This window comes from Anabrus simplex, chromosome 3 (assembly GCF_040414725.1).
Source record: "Anabrus simplex isolate iqAnaSimp1 chromosome 3, ASM4041472v1, whole genome shotgun sequence".
Lineage (NCBI taxonomy): Eukaryota > Metazoa > Arthropoda > Insecta > Orthoptera > Tettigoniidae > Anabrus > Anabrus simplex.
The window spans coordinates 83,405,386-83,427,535 of NC_090267.1; the positions used below are offsets into that span (position 1 = coordinate 83,405,386).

A 22,150-nucleotide genomic window follows, 5' to 3' on the forward strand; every position below is an offset into this window, starting at 1 on the left:
TTTCACATTCCTCAATAATTGCTTTAAACCCACCCCAGAGTCTGTTTACATTTTCATTTACCATTTTCCAGCGATCATATTTACTTTTTAAAAACTCCCTCATGCCTGTTATATCAGCCATATGGTACTGCCTAATATTCCTAATTTTAATATCGTCCTTTCTTTCACATTTATTTTTAACTACAACAAAAACAGCTTCATGATCACTAATACCATCTATTACTTTGGTTTCTGTATAGAGCTCATCTGGTTTCATCAGCACCACAACCAAAATATTCTTCCCTCTAGTTGGTTCCATCACTTTCTGAATCAGCTGCCCTTCCCATATTAAGTTATTCACCATTTGTTATTCATGCTTCCTGTCGTTCGCATTACCTTCCCAATTGACATTTGGTAAATTGAGATCACCTGCTACTTTCACTTTCCTTTCCATATCATTTCCAACATAGCTGATTACCTTATCAAATAATTCTGAATCAGCATCAGCGTTACCATTTCCCAGTCTGTATACTCCAAGGACATCAAGTTGCCTATTATCTTTAGAGATGAGCCTTACACCCAGAATTAGATGTTTTTCATCCTTAACTTTTTCGTAGCTTACAAATTCTTCTTTCATCAGAATGAATACTCCCCCCCCCCCCTACCATTCCTATCCTATCTCTATAATAAACCAGATATAGTAACAGAAATAAAGAGTAGCAGATTGTAATGGTTGTGACATGTAGAAAGAATGACAGAGAACAGGACAGTAAAGAAAGTCTTTGATGAGAAACCAGAAGGATGTTTAGTGAGGGGAAGACCAAATGTCAGACGATTTGAAAAGGATTGTAGTTAGAAGATGGAGAACCAAAGCAGTAAACAGAGAAGAATGGATGGAGATTGTCCAGGAGGCCAAGGCCCGATGGGGGCTGAAGCGCCACTGAGTAAGTAGTATTTTGTGGAACTTTTCTATTCGAACAGTAATCGAGGACATGAGCAAGCATTTCTACCTCGTTGTGGCAGCTCCAACAACAGTGAGTGTCCTTGGTCCTGCCTGGAATAGCTCGAACGGCCACTACGTTGCCTGTCATTATCAGGGCATCAGACCATTTGTTACAAGATAATCCTTGAATGTGACTAACCCAATGATTGGTTGGAGGGTGTTGATAAAAAGAGGATAACTCCTTTCCCTTTCTGTGGGAAGTCACACCACTTATTAAACTCAACTTCTATCCAATTGGTTCCTATTTTTCAGGGATCGAAAAAAAACCAGCCTTTTTTATACAATACACTGTTATCTGGTGTCAAACGAAGCCTTTTCAAACAGTTGAGGCTTTCTTCTTTTGGCTCCCTTGTATTTAGTATGTAAGGATCTCTGGAATTAAACGAGTATTCTAAGGGCATTAACGCATTGAAGAACAGCCTCCCAACATGAACGGTATAGTCAAAGACCCTTGAAATTCCTAGGACTGTATAGCGTAGAGTCTGGGATATCAGCAGGAACTTGTAAGATTTCTTTCAATGTCGTTCAGTTTATGATATGATCCAATGATGACTGCTGTTGCAGGTTTGTTGTGATTCACTCACGTTTAGTCACAAAAGGACAGGAGAGTTTCTGATCTGATAGAAATTAGTGATGCAGGCAAGGTTTGATTCAAATTACCAGGAATAACCTTGTTTAACATGAACTTCCAAACTTTCAACTATTTTTGCTCTTTAGGCTGTGTTACAATACCTTCCTTGAAAATGATGACAATACCAAATAATGATGATTCAAAAAGAGAAAAGACATTTAGATTACCTCCATAGCAACCTCCCACCATTACACACCGCTCTGCTCTGCCTTAGCGATAACCATGCCTTACCCCCTCCAAACCTCCCCTCTTCCCATTCAACTACCTCTGTTCAAAGACATGTTATTGTGGTTTCTGCTACCAAATCGACAATACACATCGGACTCCACCATTAGCGGGCGAGCCTCATCTAAACATTATGTCATAAACTTTCGCTGTGTAACCTAGTCAGTGTTCGGTGACAGACGTGCTGAGTGAGGTGCCGGTAGAGCCGGTGTGGAGTGTGACCGGTGAGTGGAAAAGTAAGACGGGAGGGAAGTGGATCAATATCGTGCAGCTATTGGAAGATGGCAGGGAAGATGGAAAAAGGAAACAGAAATAAAGGAGGTAAAGTGGAAACAAGAATGATGGGCGAGATGATACTGGTGGCAGCGGTGATTATGGTACTGTTAGCCATAGGAGGTGTGGAGGTCAACCCCAGCCCGACTTCCAGTGGCAACATGAACTGGGAAGATGTGGAGGTCATAAGAAGAGTGGCAAAAGAAGTGGTAGAAGAAGCATGTCCGTTTGAGCAGATTAAAAATATGATGAAAGAACAAATGAAGGAATTTGAACATATGAGGCGTTGGATAGAAGGAAAAACAGACAAGACTATGAACAAAGTGGAAATCAACGAGAGAGAAATGATGTCACTAAAGGGAAAAATAAAGGAGATGGAGGAAGAGGTGGTGAAGCTGAAAGCAGAAAATGAAGACAGCAACCGAGAACGCAGGAAGAAATGCTTATTTATATATGGAGTGCCGGCAGACAAAGGGGAAGACAAAGTGCTGACAACCGACAAAGTTGTGGAAGTTATTCAGAAAATTAACTTTAGTGAAGTTGATATTGATGATGTGGAAAGGAGAGGTAAAAAAACGGGGTGATAGGCCGATAAAACTGAAGTTGTTTTCCACCCTGATGGCGGAAGTAGTGATAAGAGGCGCAGATAATATACGTAGCACAAAAATTTGGATTAAAAGAGACATGGGAAGAGAAGGGCTAAAGAATATAAACAGGCTGAAAAAACGTTTAGTCAGGGCTAAAATACAAGGGTTAAGAGCCTACGTTAAGGGTCAACAACTAGTAGTATCCAATGGACTATGGACCAGTGTGTGGACAGCGAAGAAATTACAGGAAATGGAAGAGAATAGGAAGGACGAAGGGGTAGTGGGGAAACGAGTGGAAGAAAGGCAAGTTAGAGACAGTAAAGTGGGTGAAGACGGACCTGGAGATAAAGAAAGAACCAAAGAAAATAAGACACTGGACCCAAGCTCGCAGCAAGAAGAAATTAACTTGACAGAAGAAGACATGAATGCTATTTACAAATCGATCGAAGAAGGAGCCAGAGAGGTAACAGCTGAGATGAGGAGGGAAATAAGGAAGGAAAGCAGCGAGACCAGGGCATTAATTAAGGAGCTGAGGATGAAGGCCTGTGGGAGAGAAGAAAGGAAGAGACAGGAAGTGATTGTGGGGGCAGAAACACAAGATGTGACAAGAGCACACAAAGGAAGTGAAAATACGGCTGGGAGGCAGGAAGAAGAAGCAAGAGGTACCCTGGCGAAAGGGAGAAGTCTGAGCCTAAGGGAGATATGGGGTAAGAAGAACATACTGGACGAAGGCATAGTGACAAGAAGAAAAAAGGCAATTTGCAGTAGAAAGTAAATTGGTGGACACATCAGAATAGCGGAGTTTGTGTGTTACTCGTAACTATGACAAGAGTGATTAAATAGTTAAGGGCACGTGTCTGTGAAGACCATATTAAAATAGTGCAAAATCACTATATTTGCCATCATAATTTGACCAGATACACTTATTCTAGGTGGACAAATATTATTATGTGCAATGAATGGACATTGTATATTATTGTTATATCATTAATTGATGGTTAAAGTTCATTGTTAATTTTTTATGAGAATTTATTTCTTGTGATGCTTTTAAGGCTGCAAAATCACTCCAAGCTGTCGGAAGGGTAAACTCGGAAACTACTTGTTGATATGAATGATTTCTTTACAGATGCTACCCATAGCATGTAGCTTCAAAGTAGACTACAATCATGATATTTGGTAAAATGGTTCTTATGTGGGGAAAAATCTTAAATTGTTATTAAAATTTCCATAAATTTTGTTGAATATTTTATGGTCTGTTTTTCATAAATAAAGAGCTACGTGCATGATTGTAGTCTACTTTTCAGACAACAGCACACTAAAACTGTGTGCCAAATTTCAGTGGTCTATCATTAATGGTTACTGAGATAGTAAAATAAATATTCTTAAAAAACACAATTTTTCAGGAGAGCCATTCAAAGAAAAAATTTAAGTTTGTGACCAACCCGTACAGTTTTGATCCATTCCAGCTCCATATTCCTCATGATTTAGGACACACTCATCATCCTGCTGTGTTTTCCTATTCCTTCTCTTTGTTCTGGCTTCTTTATAGCTTTCAAATACAGCCCTCTCAGCGTCAGTTACCCTACGACGATCAATTGCAGCTAATGCCGAGGCCATATTTCCCCTGGAGGGATTCATAAAGACTCCAGTACTTTACATATGGATGCAGTACCTGCATTGAAGCAGATAACTGCATCCCATACACCCATTTTTAGGGAAGGAAGACCTACAAATACGCTTTTTGGCACACGTTCCCAAATGCAATGATGGAAAGTCTCATTAGGGCTCTGTGTTCATCCATGTAAACATTTTTCCAAGAGATTTTTGGCACTAAGATGTATATAAACATGTTTTATGGCTTCAATAACAGCATAAGGTAATTAATGTTTGACAAAAATCTTTACCCCCTGTCTTTGCTATCTGGTACCCGCGCCCGAAGTCTGGACCTGGAGGACATAACACGTGTTTTGGGTGGTCATCAGTTGATGCTTTGTGAAGTAAACTAGCCCATACAGATTTTCTCATAGTTTCCAAATTACCCTGGTTTCACCTTATAGCTAAGCCATAGTACAGTTTTAATAAGCCCTGAAGGAGGTTTTCTGTGGTTTCCCATTTTCAGACCAGGCAAATGCTGGATGTTTAGAAATAGAGATTGTCATGCACGCTACTAGCTTCTGTTTAAAACCTAGCACGTTGCGGCTGGCAGGTCTAAGAGCAATAAATTCTTACGCAGGGCAGCCAATTGATAAAACATTACTTACCGCTTTCTGATATCTTTACTGGTGGAAAAGTTATAACACTTTCAAATGTTTAACATTTAGAGGGGCTTGGCTAATCAGCGCAGACAATTTTTAAAAACAACATTTAGAACAAAAGATGCTTGCTAACATATGTAAACTATATATATTCTGAAAGAGAGAACTCCAAAGAATAATAATACATGAAAATAAAAAATTCAATTTTTTGAAAATAATTCACGTACACGTGCCCTTAAATTCGTAGGCGGTAAAGTGTGTAGTGAATGAGGAAGAGTGTGATTGTAAATTGGATAGGTGTTAAGGATAAAGCTAATATGTGGAGATTGTTGGTGTATGAGCTGAGGGTCCAAGTTAATGGTGAGCGAATATGGTTTCAGTTAAGGTGGTGATTTGTCTGGATTCTAAAGATAATAAATATAGTGAGACAATAGAGTTCAAATAGTGGTCAACAGTAACGAAACGTAAGGTGAAAAATTGCACACCGGCACTACAGTGGAGGAAATACGAAGCCAGGTTTGCAACTTAAGTAGAAAATCAGAGAGGTCAGTGTTCAAGAAAGAATATGCTGAGTGCGACCCGGCCGGAAGTGATATACTCTTTGTTTAAAGTGCAGATGCAAATCTGACCCAGCATCGTATTGTACATAGCAATATGTTACCAGTTTAGCTTCTCATTACCATACTGTCATACTGTCTTGTTTAAAGTGCAGATGCAAATCTGACACAACAGCATACTCTACAAAGCAATATGTTACCAGTTTAGTTTTCCATTGCCATACTCCCATACTGTCTTATACTAGGGACAACAGACTATTCTGCCTCGTTGCCATTTGATTATTATTATTTATATCAATATGGCCTTTTTTCCTTGCTTTGGTGTCAGATATGTTTATTTTACAGAAATTATTATATGTGTATGTTAGATTAAGCTGCCTAGGTTGGGCATTATTATTTTTTTCTCCTTAATAGATCAATAAGGCTTCAATGCTGTAGATCGGAGGAAAATAAAGGCATTTACTCATAAACTTTCAATATTTTTTTAACAACGTGGCTAATTTTCTTTCTCCATTTTAGTCTCTTTCAGACGCTTTTCTTAACCTGATCCACATTGGAAACAACTCTAGCACTTCTTATGTAGGCTACTTCAATGAACTACATCAAGACGCTCCCAGTGGATAGTTAATCATGTTTCACTTTAATCAGATACAAAACAGTCTAATACTAACTATGTTCATCTGACCAGAAAGTTACATAGATGCGAGGTAAGAGGGGTAAGCATGGCTCCCGTGCATGCGCCTACGTCAAGTCTCAAGGCCTGACAAATATCTGTTTCATCCGCGCGACTCTTACGAACTGAGGCGCTGTCGTGTAGTTAACAAAGTGGTAGTGCCATTGTGCTTTAGTTACAGATTTACTCTATGTACTGAATAATGAACAGTTTGATAATGAATATGCACTGATTCAGAGAACTTGCACTGTCTGTCACAACTGATGTTTGTAGCTAAGAGTATGGTATCTGTTACTCGTGCCGTACCTACAAGCTGCCGCGACTTCTCCTCAGACGCAGATAGTACCAGCAATCTTGTGTTATGACATAACTTTTTAATTGTGCAACTCTGTGCCAACTATTTTCAACCACAAACAAAGTTTGTGAAAACTATTTTTCCTGTTTCTAGAAGAGAAATTTGACGTAATTCCTCAAATTGATAATGTGTAATAATAAAGAATGTCAATTTTTATAAGATTTTTACAACAGAACTTAATTTTTAACACTCATTTACTATACGAGGTGCAGCAATTAAATAACGAGACTGCGCCCCTCCTATTCCATGGTCGCATGGTGGGAGGTTATCATTGGAATGTAGTTGACCTTGATCCTTCCTGAGCAAGCACTCTTCGCTTCGTCGTTCTACCTGCTTTAGTTTGCTTTTGAGACTTGGTTGTATCAGACGCTGTTGTGTAGTCGTGCCGCGATCATGGTGGACATAAAACTCGAGCATCGCATTAACCTGAAATTCCTAGTGAAATTAAAGAAATCACCCACGGAATGTATTCAAATGTTAAAGGAGGTGTTTGCTGACAATGCTACGTAGGTGGTTTGAAAAGTTCTTGGAATGTACTAGAATTAAGTATCTTACCTCGGTGGAACTACTTTTATTTTTCAACATAGTCTCCCTGTAGACTAATGCATTTGGTCCAGCGATGTTCCAATGCCTTGATCCCATCTCGAAAATGAGATTCCTCTAGGCCTGCAAAATACCTCTCCAATTCAGCTGTCAGTTCTTCCCTTGTAGAAAATCTCAGTCCACCGAGGAAAATTTTCAGCTTGGAGAATAGATGAAAATCTGATGGTGCCAAATCAGGTGAATAAGGTGGATGTGGCAACAATTCGTACCCCAGTTCATGAATTTTTGCCATGGCAATAACACTTGTGTGTGGCGGAGCGTTGTACTGATGAAAGATGACCTTTTTCCTTGCCAAACCAGTCCTTGTTTCGCGTATCTTTTCCTGTAGTTGGTCTAGGAGGTTTGCATAGTATTGCCCCGTAATTGTTTGGCCATTATGAAGATAATCTATCAGCAGAATGCCTTTTGCATCCAGAAAACTGAGGCCATGACCTTTCCGGCCGAACGCACTGCCTTTGCTTTCTTTGGTGGTGGTGAATCAGCATGTTTCCACTGCTTTGACTGCTGTTTTGTCTCTGGGGTATAGTAGTGGACTCAAGTTTCATTTGTAGTCACAAACCGGCGCAAAAAATCTTGATGGTTGCACTGAAAACGGGCCAGACTTTGTTCGGACATTTCCAATCTGGTGCGTTTATTGTCCAACGTCAAGAGCCATGGCACCCATCTTGCGGATAATTTTTTCATACCCAATTCTTCGGTTAAAATATACCGTAATATACCTGTTCAGAAGACATCCCTACAGCTTCAGCAATCTCCCGCACTTTCTGTCGACGATCCTCCATGACCATTTTATGCACTTTTGCGATAAATTCTGGGGTCGTAACACTTTTTGGCCGTCCACTACGCGGATCATCATCCAAGCTCTCCCAACCAAATTCAAACTCGCTGGTCCACTTGGCAACAGTTTAAAATGAAGAAGCAGAGTTCCCCAGTGTGTTCTGAAAGTCGGCATGAATTTCCTTTGCTTTCATACCTTTCTTTATAAAGTATTTAATCACTGCTCGAATCTCACTTTTTTCCATTGTCACATATCACTACGCGGGAACAACAACAGTCGTCACTACCACACTCCTGCAGCTAGAGCACTGACGCGCCACGTGTTCACTCACAAACGATGTGTGATTATTGCGCGGGAACCTCGTTGCTCTAGCACTGACATCTACCGGTGATTCCGAGAACTTTTCAAACCGTCCACGTATGTCACATGCATGAGTGAGTGGCACAAGTAGTTTTCTGAAGGTCGGGAAGAGGTTGAAGATGATGAACGTCCCGGACGACCTGTGACTGTCAGAAGTGAAGGATGTTCTGATGATTGAGTGGATTCTTGAGGGTCAAACCGTAAATCAGCAATACTATAAAGAAGTCCTAATCAAGCTAAGGGAACGAGTAAGGAAGAAAAGACCAGATGCATGGAAGAACGGCTCATGGATTCTTCACCACGACAACGCACCAGCCCACAACGCCCTGCCTGTGAAGCAGTTATAGCTGACAAGCGCATTCCTGTGCTAGAACACCCTCCATATTCGCCTGATCTTGCTCCGTGTGACTTTTATCTCTTCCCAAAAGTAAAAAGTGTATTGAAGGGAACACATTTTCAGTTTGTGAAACACGTAAAAGTAAAAACGGCAGAGGTGTTGCACAGGGTGACAAAGAATGACCTACAGCATTGCTTCGAACAGTGGAAAGCACGTACGCAACGGTGTATAGATAGGGGAGGGGAGTATGTTGAAGGGGATAAAAGTGTTTGTTTGCAATAAATCACATTTTTCACATCAGTCTTGTTATTTAATTGCCGCACCTCGTATGGGTAGGCTATATTCACGTCTTGACTAGTCAATTTTATGGTTTTCATGGTTAAATATGACCTCAATGGAGGTCAAAACCAGTACCCTAATGTACTTTACGAGTTGGAAAATCGGCGCCATCACATCTAGTATATGAATTGGCCAAAGAAACTTTTTACATTCAGGACCTCGGAATGCGACTCCATCTGCAATCTACTTGAGCTTACAATGAACTTCTATGCAGAAGGGAAGAAAAGAAAAAGGAAATCGACCCCGACTTCTATACCTCAGATGCCATGTTGGTGAGAAACTGGACCAAAGAAAATCAAGATCAAAGACATATAACACGTCTCTCCATTCATGGTTTTCATCACAAGATATGCACTGTGAAGTCTATTCAAAATCCAAATGACAATTGTATATGTGTTTTATGTGGCAAAAAGTGTGACAGGTATCACATCATGATTTACAACAAGAGAATCATGTCGATAAGTGAATATTGTAGGCTAAATCCTAATGCCCATTCGGGTCCTCCTTTCTAATAATAATGTTTTAAGCATTTACATTACCGGTATTAATAAAATTGTACTGCATAAGTAGAACCCTGTCTTTTCTCTATTAGAATTGTAATTGTCTTTCAAAACGGATCTTTATGAAAACTGTAGCTTACGAACACCGTACCAAATATCTAGTTTCCCTTAAATTAGTTGAAATAATTAAGGGTAATAACTAATAAAATTCAATAACAAAAGCAGCAAAGAGCATGAAGTTGGTATTTTGAAATTTAAAAGGGAAACTTCATTCTTAAGAAAATTGGAATAAACATTTAAAACAAGGGACAAAGTACGGGGAGGAAAATACTAGTAACAGGTAACTGAAGAGGAATCATAGATGTGCTCCTTCAAACCCTGAACATTATGACAGAAAGTGTAATGGATGGTAAGACAGTTCCTCAGGATCGCGTCTTCTGGCATTCACGACATTTCAACTGATAAGCAATTTACTAAACAATAACTTAAACTTCTGAAACTAATTTAAACACAACACCTTACCAACTGAGCTTGCTTGATAAAATCCATAATATCATCTTTGAGGGCTTCTTTAACTTTTGGTGGGCCTTTCTCATCCCAAAGACAAACAAGATGTACTGAATAAAACAGATCTTGCCACTCAATCTGAGTCACAGGTTCTTGCTGCAATAGTTTCAGGATAATTGGCCTCATGGAAGGCCATTTATCCTCGAACATAAGCTGTCCTTTATCCTGAAACATGAATGGAATTTGTCAATTGCCAAAAGTAAACACTTTCATGTTAAGTTCTAAGAGAGCATGACAATATCCCTTCACAACACCAATGATGACCGATAAACTAAACAAATCTTTTGGAATCAAATAAACGTACATATACTAAATGTATTAAGATTGTACTGTATTTAAATTTCCTCAAATGATATTTCAAAAAATTGGTTACATTATGCTAGTTGCATGAACATGTCATTTCGCGTCAAAACATGCATGGAAGTACAAAGAATTTCCAATGGAAAAAATTAAAACAATATCTGTGATAAATAATTATGCACCGCAAAGCTGTATGTAACCCCTCAAACAAGAAATACTAAACATATACGACGTCTTTCATGACCGGCGATTATATCTTACCTTTAACATCGCCGCCATGATAGTTTTAAGTTGAAGAACGAAAACACAGTAAAAATACAAATATTAGAAAAATAGCACAGTAATACCATTTTTGATCCTTAATAATCATTTTAATAATTTAACTTCTCATTTTAGGTGATTTGTTGATGAATCTTACATATTCAGTATTTTTGTTGAGTCAGTATTAGTTTTGTTGAAAGATGGAGGGTGACAGGAAAGACACCGGAGACCCCGGAGACGAAAAGAAAGTTAAATCTTACGCCGGGATCCCCGAAGCCGCGTTTGTGGTAAGATATATCATATTTTTTTATTGAATGCTGTTAAAGAAAATAATATGAAAAATTATCCTCTCCACACAATTCTGAATGAGAATTGATAAATTGCCATGCCGGGAGTCTCTTCAGTATGAATCAGGCCTATTTAATATGAACTAAAATCTGTAGTGATAAACTAGCTCGTCTTTTGTGTAATAGGTTACTACTATCATTAGGATTTGAGCACTTTTATTTTAATGTTTGTTAATTTTCTGTTCATTGACAGGAATCATGTTCATGATGTTTCCACTTAAAAAAACCCACGCACATTTGCCAAATTAATATTAGTGATCATTGTGCAGAGCCCTGTGAAAGAAATATTTGCTTTCATGGTCCTCTTTTTCGAAGTGTGCTGTGCTGTGGATTCATCAGTTTTAAAGCCGTTATTTTGAAAGTTTTAGGCCTAATGCAGATTTTTAACATCATCGTTTCTTAGGTTATCTAACCTCATTCATTCTCACTCCGAGTTCCTAACCTTTCGTGCTGGTTTATACACAGAGCTGTAACCAACATGTTATTGCTATCTCTACTCCTTTAATTCATTGTGAAAATCATCTTGTGTTTGTTTCCACTTATTTGCCCAAGTCTCATATACGTTATTTCTAGGTTATGGACAAGATGTTGAGTTCAGTTTCTGCTACATAGCAGTTGAGCTGAAAAATGACAGCAAGCGTTTTGTTCTGGGTATTAAACCAGCCCGGGGGCCACTACATTTGTAATGTTATGAGTGAGTGGAAATTAATGCAATCTTACTTGGAGAGCGTCTGAGAGGAGAGATGTGTTCATTGTGATGTCCAGGAACCCACCAACCCGCCCCAAAAAGTACATTTACTTTTATAATCTAATTAAGTTTACTACATGCCATATTCATTTCTCAAGTAGCTTCTTGTATTCCTATTGGCCATTGTAAAGTGGCACGTGATCTTCTTCCCGTGAAGGAAGTTAATCATAATGCGTTACCAACCGCAGCACAATAAAAGCGTAAGTGGCCGCGCTCACGAAACTAGAAGCCTAGGGCCGCTTCACGGCTTCTAACCGTCCAGACCAATGGTCTTGTCCACGGCAAGAATCCTAACTATCCAGACCAATGGTCTTGTCCATGGCAAGATTCCTAACCGTCCAGACCAATCGTCTTTCCTCACGAAATTAGGGGCCTAACACCGCTTCGTGGCTTGTAACCGTGCAGGCCAATGGTCTTGTCCACGGCAAGAATCCTAACCGTCCAGACCAATCGTCTTCCATCCAGAGACAAGAATCTAATAACCACCACCACCAGCTAGCGAAGCAAGCATAGTTCCTAATTACAGAGGTTGGCAGCACGAGCACTGCTAGTGAACATCCTTTCCGAGTAGGCCGCGAGCGAGGAAAGAAATGACAGTCGCTACGCGTGAGTGGCTCCCGGGCTGGACTAATGATTTGTTCTGTTATCTCACGCAGTAGAACTTCGTTATAATGACGTCCAAGGGACTTGATAACTTGTGTTGTTATAACAGAGTTCCAGATGCGATGAGTCGTATAAAGTGGAATATAATACAGAATAAATCTTTTTTTTAGTTTTAGATCATACACATTTACTTTTAAGCTCAGCATTAAAATGCAGTATCGAAGTAGGCTACTTACAGTGTTGTTTGCGGAGTTTACAACTATGGTATAGTATGTATAGTACGCGCAACTTTTAGTGATACCTGGCTTTATGGGGGTGAGGAGTAAGGAGGGAGCTCTCCCGCTTCTGGTAATACTGCCAACTGAATGGAAGTGAAATCTGACTTGAATTGAATCGATAGTATGATCGATTGATATAAATTTTCAAAACCTTTAGTATATTAAGCCAACAACTGTGTCACACACACATTATATAACATTTGTCTATGCTAATCTTGTTCCTAGCATGAATTCTCAGAAATATCACCTTGGCTTTGCTGTGTAAACAACAGTACTAGTACGTAAAGTGTACGCCAGACGTCTCACGGCGATGCATACTCAATTCTTAGTTCGTGTGTCAATGGTTGCGAATACGAATCTCGAAGATAACCCAGGTCTACTGATTCAGCGCTAGGGAGCCCAGATATTACTAAAAGTTGCACGTACTGTACAGTACTCACCAAGCTTCTCATTGAGGAATAATAATCAGTAATTTTTGCCTGTCTTCTATTACTTGTCCAATACACACTTTAGAAATTATGTTCCTATGTTCATAATTTGTGTCACAATTTCACTGCACCATCACCTAGCATTGTAGAACATTAGTGTTCTTCATAGGACATTTTTAATGGGCGCACCGCCCTGCCATTTGTACCTACAGACCGCCCAGCTAACATTACCTAAATATATGTTAGTTACATAATATTAATACGTATTTGAGTCGTTGCGTGCTCCAAATTAAAACGTAAATGCCGGGCGAGTTGGCCGTGCGCGTAGAGGCGCGCGGCTGTGAGCTTGCATCCGGGAGATAGTAGGTTCGAATCCCACTATCGGCAGCCCTGAAAATGGTTTTCCGTGGTTTCCCTTTTTCACACCAGGCAAATGCTGGGGCTGTACCTTAATTAAGGCCACGGCTGCTTCCTTCCAACTCCTAGGCCTTTCCTATCCCATCGTCGCCATAAGACCTATCTGTGTCGGTGCGACGTAAAGCCCCTAGCAAAAAAAAACGTAAATGCTGTCAAACTGTATGTTTAATCATTTTCACTATTGTCAGCAAAATTGCATCAATTACATCAATTTTTAGCTTGACTTCCGTGTAATGTCGTGCGGGAGTGGTGTGTGGGATAGCGTAGAATCGCATACGGGCACTCTATTCCACATGACGTTACAAACCTGTATGGAACTCCACAGCAACCAAGTGATAAGCCCCAGAGTTGCATGATTATGAACGAGCAGTGCAACACTATAAGTTCAAAATATGTCTTGTTCATGATGATAAAACTAAAATAGTTCCATTTTGCAGTTAATGTTTACCTGTCTGATATTATTGTTAATGCCCTGAGAGGGGTGAATTGAGCTTTTATCATATTCATTTTTACGTAGTATTCACCGTCCAGCATCTCATTCCTGCCACCCGGCTGATGAAAATTTCTTGGGAGATCACTAAACATGTTGATTACTCTTTCAAGAATTCATGTAAAAAAGCCTGGAGCCTTCTAAAGAAACTAGGAAGCCATTCCCACAAACCACAGGCATCTAGAGAAGTCAAACCAGACAGAATAGCAGACTGAATCATTCAGATGTCCAGGACTAAATCGGACAAAGCACACTCCAAAGCAATCAGAAGAGACCTATGCAAACTAAGAAAATCAGAGCCTCTATACCGGAGCTAGCATCACCATTAACTTCAGATGAAGTCACAACAGCCCTTCAATTTGTAAAACGGGAAAGGCACCAGGCTTTGACAACATCCATAATGAGTTCCTCGTTCACTGTGGTAAAAATGTTAGGAAATGGCTTGCTGACTTCTTTTCATCAATCCAATGCACAGGACACCTGCCAGCAGAGTTCAAGAGATCAAAGATCATTGCTTTCTTGAAACCTGAAAACCGTCCAATGCTCCCGAAAGCTATAGACCCATAGCCTTATTAAGCTCAACCTGCAAGCTACCAGAAAGGCTGATCTACAACAGAATCAGTCCAGCCATCTACAAGATCCTCCCCGCAGAACAGGCTGGCTTTAGACCGGAAGGAAGTTGCGAAGACCAAGTAATTACTCTTGACGACGTTCATTGAAGCTGGATTTGAAGGGAAGCTACAGACCAGTGCGGTGTTCATAGATCTCACGGTTGCTTTTGTCACTGTATGGAAGGACTGGTTAATGTATAAACTCCTGAAAACCTGAAAGTGTAAAAAAACAGTAAAAATCTAATCAATCACATGCTTTCAGATGGAATAATACAAGTGGTCATGAACAATACCCCGAGGAAACCAAGGAAACTCCCACAAGGTTCCATATTAGCCCTTTTGTTATTCAGTGTTTATCTCACAGACATCCCAGAAACGGTATCAATAAAAATTGCCCATGCCAATGATATTTGCATAGCCACACAACACACAACATTCCACGGCTTTGAGGACACGCTAATGAAAGATCTCTTACTGACAAATTTCGTAGAAAAGTGGCGCTGGACACGTAGCACAACCAAAACAGAAACATCAGTATTCTCCCCAGAAATTTTCGTGAGCTGGGTGGCAGGAATGAGTAGCTGGGCAAAGAATACTACTTAAAAGATTAATATGCTAAAATTTAAATTTTTTCCCTTCAAGGTATTAACAATAATATCAGACCGGTAAACATTAACTGCAAAAAATAACTGTTTTAGTGTTATCATGAACGAAACATGACAGAGTATTTTGAACTTTTGTGTTTTACTGCTCGATTATTATTATTATTATTATTATTATTATTATTATTATTTTACAAGTTGCTTTACATCGCACGGATACAGCTAGGTCTTATGGCGAAGATTATATATGAAGGGGCTAGGAGTGGGAAGTGGCCGTGGCCTTAATTAAGGTACAGCTCCAGCTTTTGCCTGGTGTGGAAATGGGAAACCACGAATGCTCGCATACGATTCCATGTTAATCCAGACACTTTTCGAGCACTACACAACGAGACAGTTAAGCTAAATATTTAACCTCCGATGTAATTGAGGCAATTACGCTGATAATAATGAAGATTTATCATGTAGATAAACAGTTTTACAGTATGTAGGCTATATTTTAATTTGGAGCACCCAGTGATTCAAATATGTATGAATATTATGTAACTAGCATTTGCCTATACTAGACTTAACTAATTGGCGTCTGACAGGTAAGGTTGGAGGGAGGAGCACTACACGTGCCATTTCACGATGTTGCCACATTCCAGCATTCCTTTCTACATACTCTTACCTCTCGCTTCCGGCTCACTTGTTCCCTCCTTCATTCTGACCGCTGTGATCTGTTGTAGACTATCTGGCCAGGCGGTGTCGTCCCATTTGCGATCACTCTTAAGGCCGGTCTCCACTGTTTAACATTTAACACCAACATGTTTAATTTAACATGTTACAGTTGACATGTATATTGTGATTGTGTCTTCCAATTGACTTTGCATGTTAACTCAGAATGTTGAGTTAACACTTTCAACATGTTGGCGTGTTTTCCGCTCCAAGTGGAAAACATGTCAAGTCAATTCGTTGTTCGTGCGTTGTCGGCACAGCTTCGGCAACTTCCATGATGTTTCCATGCCAACACATAACCTAAACGATGCAAACGACGTGCTCCTCATGAAGCAGGATTATAATTACAACACTCCGCAATACTCGTTCTCTTTGTTATAAGCTACAAATACAGTACACGCACGTGTGTCGTTCTCTCTGCACTATACTAAAATGTCAGAAATGGGGTAGAGCAAGGAGATTACTCTGGACTTAGAGATATAATAGAAAGGCCTTATTTGTGGGATGTCTCACCAGAGGAATACAGATATAAAGCGAAGAAAGCCGACAGTTTCCAGGAACTCAAAAATATCTATAATTGTTCCCGCGAGTAAATCGAAAAAAAAAAAAAAAAACCTAGCGTCCCTCCGCTCCCAGTACAGTCGAGAATTGCAGAAAGTTCAGAAAAGTCGGTAGTCGGGAGCGGACGAAGTTTATACCCTGTACTTCAAAGTGGTTTGCTTTCGAAGCTATGAGCAGAGTGAGGGGAGGAAATGTGCCTAATAAAACTGAATTTCTAAATCATAACAAGAAGCAACAGTGGCAATAACAAAGGCCAATTCCTCTTCATCTGATTCCATTGTCCTTATTTAAAAATACTAGACACCATCTAAATTTATTACCATAAATTGATATGATGAACTACCTGTATATAAACAAAGGATGTCAAGTTTAACATGTTTATTAAGTGTGGACACAATGTTAAATGAAACAGTTTTTGACATTTAACATTTAACATGCTGATGGTGTCACCAGTTAACATTTAACACTTTTAACATTTAACATGTTGTTGTTAAATGTTAATCAGTGGAGACCGGCCTTTATACAAACAAGCAGGTTCTTATCAGTGGCAGTGACAGGTTTGGCAACTCCCAGCAAGACGAGGTGCCCTGATGTTTTATCTCCATGGCAACCTCAGTCGCCCCACCCTCATTTCCATGGCAACTACACAGACGCTCCCTTTATCCCGCCTCGGCAGGCAGTAAACGGACCTCCCTCTAAGAAATGTCAGACGCCAACTCTTATTATTAGCAGTATAGGTTATGTTAGTCTGTAAAATTGGCAGGGCAGTGTGCCCATCAAAAAGGTCATAGGGAGAACACTGAGCATCTTGCTTTCATCTGAGTAACATACTGGTTCATACCACCTTGAAAGTGACTCTCCATGCCAGCATTTTACAGGGTGTCCACCCGTATGGAAAACCGGGGAAACCGGGAAATGTCAGGGAATTCGATAAATAACGGGAAAACCGGGAAATGTCGGAGGATTTAGAAAAAATCTGGAAAATCGTTCTTCTGCCAGATAAAATGGACATGTTGTATTTATCGGTGTAATAGAAGCACATTTTTCATTTCTTATAACATTAATCTAGGGCATGTCTTTTATGCCAGGAATAAATTGTAAAGAATACTTAATAAACATTAAAAAAAACAAGTGTGATCTCGAATGTGAAGTAAACGATAGCACAAAAGCTATATGGATAGCCTATAGCAAGCAGTAGCGACTATGATTGATTGATTGATTGATTGATCAATCAAATTTTCAATGTTTTGGTCTGCATACTATTGAATTTTTGTTGTTGGGGAATGGCATGCTTGATGAATTAGGTCTATATTGCGTTCTAAGTTTTTCTAATTGCTTAAATACATTGCTTCCACAACAATACGTACATATAGACAAAATTCCACAACTCAACGAATGACTGTGTTTGTTTACTATGTAGTGATGTGTGCGATAGTTACTACCTCGTAAAATGTAAAAACAAAGAACACGGACTGAATGCAGGAAAGTGTGAAATTCTCTTAAACTTAATACTCATTCGAGTGTTCACTATTATTATTATTAAATGTGTAATGCATCATGACACCGTTTGGGCCGTGACAGATTGAGTTTCTAACCCAAGGGTTTCCAAATGGCGGCCCGCGAGAGCACTGTAAGAAATAATGTGAAGAAAAGTCATAAAAGTATTTATTAGCTCGTTCAAAAATGTATTAATTTTTGTACACCGTATAGACCCAAGTCAGAACTAATTATTTTTTAATACTAGTTCCTCTTTTCAAGTATTCACTTGTTCTCAACAGATTATTTTTGATTTTAAAACATTTAAAATCCAAATTTCAAGTTATAATGTTATTATTTTTCCCTCCCATGACCACTTTTGATGGTTTTTGGACACGCCGAGGTGTACAAATTTTGTTCCACAGGAGTTCTTTTACATGCCAAAAAATCTACCGACACAAGGCTGACACATTTTAGCATCTTCAAATACCACCGGACTGCGCCAGAATCGAACCTGCCAAGCTGGGGTCAGAAGGCCAGCGCCTCAACCGTCTCAGCCACTCAGCCCGGCTCCAAATTTCACTCTTTTATGAAATTTTAAAATAATGTTTTAAGCAATTATAATGATCAAACCCTCATTTCAGTTGAACTATGCATATTATTTCATAATGGTGTTTCTGTACTGTTTGCAGGATTTTACGAAAATTGGCCTACTCAAGTGCGGCCCGCGAACGTGACTAAGGTTTCCAAAATGGCCCTCGAGCCCTTACAGATTGGAAACCCACATTCTAACGTATCTTTTGTGCGAGGGGTTCTGAAGTTTTGAGGCACGACTACTAGCATGTAATATTACATGTAATTTTGTGAATACAGAACAAGATTTAAAATTAAGTGACATCACATTGTAAGATGAAAGTTTTTGTTGATTTGGAGATTTTGAGTTTGTAAAGTACATTTGTATGTATTCACCCTTGATTCAGCCAATCCCAAGCTGCCATTCATATCAATTTATATCGGTTGAGCGCAATCTTGAAATGTGGGTGCCAACTATATTGTCTACGTCAACACGTGGTTAACTTACCTCGCTCGGCGTGTGTTTACATATAGTTTAATAGTGTTCAGTGTAGATGTAATTTTATTCACATCCGTGTGTTTGTTAGTATATAGTTAGTCTGTGTACCATACCCAAGTATAGTTCGTGAAAGACAAGTTGAGGAGTTTTCCTGACTCATTTACTTACTTTAAAAACATAAAATCTGAATTGAAATGAAAAATATGAAAATTAATATTCATTAAATAAAATACTCATTCGTCAGACTATGTACTCACACTTTGTTCTTACCTGATTACTTACATATATTATAATATTTGATGGGTGCCAGCTACAACTCAATGCAGCAATAGGAGAATGAGCAGTCTTGAATATATCTAGGGTATGGGTTAATAAGCTTACTTTTGACAACATACCATATCGGTTCTGGGAAAAGGAGATTGCCATTTTGTTTCCCCATTAAATTTGAGGTTATCTAATTTACCATTGAAATAAAACAATAAATTAATTTGATAGAACAAAATATATTCTTGAGATTATTTCAATAAAAATAGCAAGACTGGCTGCGATAAAAACAGAATTATGAGAATATAAAAGTGTGACATTAGAACTGAAAGAAACTAGGCATTAAATTGAATTCCTCTTGACCGGACATTTAAAAATTATACAATAAATTTAACCCTCACTGGTTCACTTGACAGTACCTTCAACACTTTGAGTGTAATTACGACGTATTCCTTTGAGTTGGTTTTTGCTGTAGGTGTATCAAGCCTAATTTGGTGATGAATCCTTTTTGTTTCACTGACAACTAAGTATCCATGTGACTGCTACTTGTCCATCCAAATGACTGACTACTATCATATCAGTACAACACTTCTTGGTAAGTGTGTCCATCCATATGACTTCTTGGCAAGTCTCTTCTTCTATATGACTTCTTGGCAAGTCTCTCCTTCTGTGTGACTTCAACTAACTAACCGACTGAGGCCTCTCCTTCCAGTTGACTCACTCGCTGTTCACCATCCATTTGACTGACCAACTGTGGCCTCACTCTCCCAATGACTGACGCTACAATATACAGCCAATTTATATAGACATTAGTTGACACACGTACGCAATGTCCAGAAATAACTATAATATTCCTCCCACCCGGCGACAAATGTTACATACAATGGTGAAATTGCCTGGGGTGGCTGTAGGTATCTCTAAAAAATGAGCTCACCGCTAAATGCACACAGTGACAGCGATGACTCAGCAGTTACGCTGGCAGTATTGCAACATGTTATAATGTCACCAGTTATTACACACAATACTTCCACATCTGATATACAGCAACTCTTACTGTACATGTTTTTAGTGTTAATCTACGCACACATATATACGTAACAATGTAACTACAATCACGCAAGCGATCATCATTGCGTAATTGAATTGAACAATAATAATAATTACAATAATAGTAATAATAATACACACATAATAATAATGATAATCATAATAATACAGATATCACTTCGTAACAGGATTTGAACCATTACAAAGTGGCAAGAATGTGACTCGGAAAAAATTTGCACCGTGGTCTCGATCAGCCATAACCTCCTTCGTATGCCAATCATTAGCTGCGAATAATTTATTTTATTGTTAATAATAATGTACCGATTCCTGTTTTAGTGTTGGGTATTGTTAGGAAGTGCACACCATATCTTTGAAGGTTTTTTGAAATTGTTTTCACTTGTGTTTCACGTGTGATATTCTTAGTACAGTATTACATTTTACAAGGGCTGTGTACCGCAGTTATATTGCATCAGCTGTTATCGAAGCAGTCGAGTGTCAAGTTCAGCAGCATAGGTAAGGCAATGCTCACATGTTTATTTCGAACTGTCAATTTAGAAGAAAGCCTTGTGGAGTATACGACTATTTAAAGATTTGTGCAATATCGTTATGTTACTTCTTTTTTCAGCCAACAATGTCTTCATCAAAGCCAAGGAAAACTTCATTTAATGAAAGGTGATTGCTTGATGATACTTTCAGAATATGGTTGAAACCCATGCCCCAGGACAAATTTTCAGCATATTGCATAATATGTAAAACATCATTTTCTCTTAGCAACATGGGGAAGCAGGCATTAAAAAGTCACATGGGAGGAAAGAAGCATGTGAGTAGTGTCAAGTTCAGCCAGTTCTCGTCATCCCTTTCAAGTTATTTTAAAAAAGGACATTCGAATAGTGAAGTAACAAAAAACTTAAACTCAGTAGATAATACCCTGCCTGCCACAGCTACCACAACAAACTCTATCACATATCGTTCCACTGCTGCTGCTGCATTTTCTTCTTCCATTAAAGAAGGTTCACCAGAGATATGTAGTAAGTGCAAACATTTCACCGTTGGTTTTGACGAGTCACTGACGTTTCTCAGATGGGTCTAATGGATCTTGTTTGTTGTTTCAATCCTGATACTAATGAGGTATGCACTTATTATTTTTATTCAGTGTTTCTTGGTCACTCTACCTCCTCAGATTTATTAAATTTTTTTTTGTGAGCACTGCAAGAACTCAATCTAAAAAACTCTTACAAATTTTAATGGATGGTCCAAACGTTAATAAAAAGTTCCTTCAGGATATCAGTAATTTTTAAAATGATGATCCAGATACTCCTATTATGGTGAACATTGGTCTTGTGTCCGACTCGTTGGCTGAACGGTCAGCGTACTGACCTTCGGTTCAGAGGGTCCCGGGTTCGATTCCCGGCCGGGTCGGGGATTTTAACCTTAATTGGTTAATTCCAACGGCACGGGGGCTGGGTGTATGTGTTGTCTTCATCATCATTTCATCCTCATCACGACGCGCAGGTCGCCTACGGGAGTCAAATAGAAAGACCTGCACCTGGCGAGCCGAACCCGTCCTGGGATATCCCGGCACTAAAAGCCATACGACATTTCATTTTCATTGGTCTTGTGGCTTGAAAACTGTGCACAATTCATATAAAATGGCAGTAAAAGAAATCCAGTGAAATATTACAGAATTTCTTCATGCTCTTCACTTCTTGTTTTGATACGTTATTGCAAAATGTGCTGATTATACATATTATTCACGGTCAAAAGTATTTCCTTTGAAATATTGTCTAAGAGGAATGGTAGCTTTGTGCAAGAAGTTACTAGGACGGTCACCTCTGGCATATAAACTGACTCTAGGAATTTCTTGTTTCGATCCAAGTGTAGCCAAGCAACCTCTAAGCAGCAAACGGCT

At 39.1% G+C, this 22,150-nt stretch overlaps 2 protein-coding genes across 5 annotated transcripts in view; one reads left to right on the plus strand and one right to left on the minus strand.

Annotated features, from left to right (window-relative positions):
• Cul5 (cullin 5) overlaps positions 1-10,610 on the minus strand; it is a 277,814-nt gene extending 267,204 nt beyond the window's left edge. Inside the window, exons 1-2 of one of the 4 annotated variants that reach the window (XM_067142608.2) lie at positions 10,584-10,610; positions 9,978-10,187 (exon numbers count right to left, since the gene is read on the minus strand). In XM_067142608.2, the coding sequence (XP_066998709.1) occupies positions 9,978-10,187; positions 10,584-10,601 (228 nt within the window). In that variant the 5' untranslated portion in view covers positions 10,602-10,610. Of the gene's footprint in view, positions 1-9,977; positions 10,197-10,395; positions 10,523-10,583 lie in introns of those variants that run through there. The other 3 variants (XM_067142605.2, XM_067142607.2, XM_067142606.2) reach the window with 3 other exon arrangements.
• A 159-nt stretch (positions 10,611-10,769) lies between these two features.
• Positions 10,770-22,150, plus strand: part of LOC136866001 (prefoldin subunit 3) — a 126,197-nt gene continuing 114,816 nt past the window's right edge. Inside the window, exon 1 of the mRNA XM_067142609.1 lies at positions 10,770-10,870. Within this exon, the coding sequence (XP_066998710.1) occupies positions 10,784-10,870 (87 nt within the window). The 5' untranslated portion in view covers positions 10,770-10,783. The remainder of the gene's footprint in view (positions 10,871-22,150) is intronic.